Consider the following 3,983-nt stretch of genomic DNA (forward strand, 5'->3'; position numbering starts at 1 on the left):
GGCACATAAAAGACACCATTTCGAGCATGGCCGTTTTCGTGCGGGTGACACGTAAAAGCACCCACTACACTCTCTGAGTGGTTGGCGTTAGGAAGGGCATCCAGCTGTAGAAACTCTGCCAAATCAGACTGGAGCCTGGTGTTGCCATCCGGTTTCACCAGTCCTCAGTCAAATCGTCCAACCCATGCTAGCATGGAAAGCGGACGTTAAACGATGATGATGATGATGATGATATATATATTTATATATAAACCTATGTTGATACAAATGTATTTAAAGAATAAAAGATAGTAATGTCTTCAAAGTTTGAAGAAAATTAACTGGTGTAGCTGTATGATTTAGTTCACTTCGCAACGGAAACTGTGAGGAAACCCATCGTGTCTGTGTGCATGCGTATATGTATATATACGTGTGTATGTCTACATCAGCAAGGTGGTGTAAAGTAGTAAACCCGGCTATATTTATGCCCAACTGAGTCACCTTACACCAATGATAACTATTTTGTATCTAACAGTAAATATCAAATAAATACCCACATTCTCAAGTTGATATAAATGACTAAAAGTCTTGAAAGTGGTGCCCTAGTTTGGCCACAGTCCAATAACTGAAACCAGTGCAAAAAAAAAAAAAAAGTAAATAAAGAAGAATTTACCTTTAGGACATTCCAAAAGTGGAACAGATAATCTTGGAATTCGAGAATCAATTGGATTAAAGCGAACACATTTATTATTTGCCAGGCCAAGATGGCCAATACATTTACGAGGATGTTTTTCTTCCAGAACTAACAATACCTGTGGAGTAAATAAAAAAAAAAATTTACCAAAACAACTTATTTTTTTTGCCCGAATTTGTGTTGGGCTGCATCTGACCTACAATAAATTTTAATGGTACAACAGTTATTCTATACCAAAAATTTTTATGCAGTCACACATAAATAGACATATTCTTCATTTTTATGTGAAGTTATATATAAAAACAGTTGGACATTAAATTGAAAGCTCACTCAATACATTTCAGTAGAGTGACATATTGGGCAATTTTGGGGGAGGGGGCCAGTCGATTAGACCAACCCCAGTATGCAACTAGTACTTAATTTATCGACCCCGAAAGGATGAAAGGCAAAGTCAACCTCGGCGGATTTTGAACTCAGAACGTAAAGAAAGACGAAATGCTGCTAAGCATTTCGCTTGGCGTGCTAACGTTTCTGCCAGCTCGCCACCTTATATTTATTAAAATATTACAAGCTGATAGTGACTGTGAAGTTTTGGCTTCCTAGCCATTATCAGACACAACAGTGTTGATTGGCAGAATCATTAGAGCATCAGACAAAATACCTTCAAGAATTTAAGTTCCAGCCTTTTTAGATTCTGAGTTTAAATTCAATCCTGCTAAGAACAATTTTACCTTTTGTCCATTTGGAGACTGTAAAATACAATAGCAATGAAGTACAGGGATTGATTTAATCAACTGATGCTGGCATTTTACAGGGTTCTCCAAGCAAAAGACTACAGTTGAGAACTCTGAATGAATCTTCTGAATGCTTCTTGCATTTTGAGGGTGGAAAACCCCCAAGGGCCATAGCGTTCATGTGATGAGCAGTAACTTCAAGTATTATTAACTTTGAAAAGTTTAACAATGGAAGAAAACCACACGAATCCTATTGAAAGTGTTAAATGGTGCATTTTATCATTGAGTGCAATGCAAGTCATCAAAAGAAGAGGTAATAACTGCTTCTTCACATCTTATGCTGCAAGACATAAGTAATGAACTTTGCAAGACATCTGTAATGCAAGACATCTGTAATGAACTTTGAGATTTTGAAAATTTGTCACATTGGCTAAGTGAACCTCATTTATAGCTACAATAGCCATCACTACCAAAACTTGTAGGCATACAAAAGTAGGAGTATCATTTTCTAAATCACAATGCTCCATGAATTGGTGAAGTGAGTGTCTTTGGTTTCTGTAACAGAGAATGAGAGACTAATCTTCACTTGGGCAGGATACTAGCTCAGCACAACTAGATTTTCCCAGTGGTAGACATAATTTGTCACCAAATTTAACAACACCACCTGAGTACCTTTAGTAGAGTCCACTCTGCTGCAAACATTCAAATCATGTTTCATGTCAGAGAATAACTTCCTCTCTTCATTTCATTGGGCATGGAGGCCATGAAAAACATCAAAGGCAATGCTCTTCCTCTTCTGATAAAACCATTAAAAAATTCCAACAAATTATTTCTTAATTCTGCAGGAATGCTGCTGATTATAGTTATACTGCTAGTGGTACCTACTTACAGCCAGGTGGACTTAACTGTTGACAGCTGATGATCACAAACACATGCATGGATGATGACAATACAGTATAAAATTACTGCATCAGTAAGTGGAAGTACTAAACAACTGATGAATACTTTGTTAGCTTGCACTAGTAGTAAGTTCACATCTCAAAGAATTTCAAAGAGGAAACAGACATCTCCTTTCCTGAAACCAAATTACAGAATCCCCACTAAATGGGTGTCTCCAGCGAGGAAAGATTCAGCAATTAATTAGTTCTCTTTGTCATTCTTGCACAGGAGATATCGACTGACTTACAGATATGACTTAGTACCAACTTGCTGAGCTGGTCAGAGAATACTTCTTTGACATATCCTCACACTATTAATTAATCAGTATTATCAATAATTTAAAATCCATATTAAATTTGAACTAAGCAATTAAAATATCTATTTTGATGCATGCATTCTGACTTTTAATACTGTATCATTACCTTCCCAGTACGCTGAATATACATATCCACACTCTTCCGATCTTCTAACACTCGCTGCAAGTTAACATCCTGGTTCAAATCCCCAATAGACGTGTATTTTTTCCCTGGTAGATCTTTCTTTTGAGGAGTCCTAAAAAAATATGAATGAAAATCAAATTAAAAAATTAGCTGTCACTTTAGAAGTGGGCAAGACTCGATACCTTGTTTCATGCTTTCACTAATTGCTTTAAGTGTCCATGGAACAGATAGACACCTTCTTGATTCACTGGAACATTGAAGAAGTGACAGCTAGGGATGGGGGTGAGAGAGAGAGAGAGAGAGAGAGAGAGAGAGAGAGAGAGAGAGAGAGAGAGAGAGTGAGAGAGAGAGAGAGAGTGAGAGAGAGGGGGGGAGAGTGCTGCACCTGCAGTCTGTTGGTATTCATTTACGGCTGAGTAAGCTGGAGCAATATGAAATGAAGTGACTTCCTCAAGGACACAACATGTTGTGTCCTGTACATAAATCAAACCCATAATCATGATTGTCAGTCTAACACTAGGCTGGAGCCTGGTGTTGCCATCCGGTTTCACCAGTCCTCAGTCAAATCGTCCAACCCATGCTAGCATGGAAAGCGGACGTTAAACGATGATGATGATGATGATGATGATGATTGTATTAATAAATAAAAATATAAATATAAGAATATAAAATATAACAACACCTTTACCATACGATTTTAATTAGCACCTATTTCATTCGATTTACTACACTGAAATTCATCGTTTTCTCTGAGTGGATATACTTCCTAATAATGGCTATCAGCTTTGGATTTCATTTTGAAAGATAGTATATTCATGAAACGATTGTAAGATCTCTCAAATCTTTTTAAATGATCATAGCTATACTTTATATTTATTAATCCAATATTGTTTATATTATGGACGTATCACTGCTGTGATTTTTATGATATAATTTTTCCTACTTTTACTCTCATCATCATCATCATCATCATCATCATCATCATCGTTTAACGTCCGCTTTCCATGCTAGCATGGGTTGGACGATTTGACTGAGGACTGGTGAAACCGGATGGCAACACCAGGCTCCAGTCTGATTTGGCAGAGTTTCTACAGCTGGATGCCCTTCCTAACGCCAACCACTCAGAGAGTGTAGTGGGTGCTTTTACGTGTCACCCGCACGAAAACGGCCACGCTCGAAATGGTGTCTTTTATGTGC

General features: G+C 37.5%; 1 protein-coding gene across 4 annotated transcripts in view; it reads right to left on the reverse strand.

Annotated features, from left to right (window-relative positions):
- LOC106873906 (DIS3-like exonuclease 2) overlaps positions 1 to 3,983 on the reverse strand; it is a 126,009-nt gene that overhangs the window by 27,247 nt on the left and 94,779 nt on the right. For all 4 annotated transcript variants that reach the window (XM_052966144.1, XM_014921435.2, XM_014921436.2 and 1 more), the window contains 2 exons: positions 2,769 to 2,898; positions 653 to 791 (listed from right to left, as the gene is read on the reverse strand). In XM_052966144.1, the coding sequence (XP_052822104.1) occupies positions 653 to 791; positions 2,769 to 2,898 (269 nt within the window). The remainder of the gene's footprint in view (positions 1 to 652; positions 792 to 2,768; positions 2,899 to 3,983) is intronic.

This window comes from Octopus bimaculoides, chromosome 3 (assembly GCF_001194135.2).
Source record: "Octopus bimaculoides isolate UCB-OBI-ISO-001 chromosome 3, ASM119413v2, whole genome shotgun sequence".
NCBI lineage: Eukaryota > Metazoa > Mollusca > Cephalopoda > Octopoda > Octopodidae > Octopus > Octopus bimaculoides.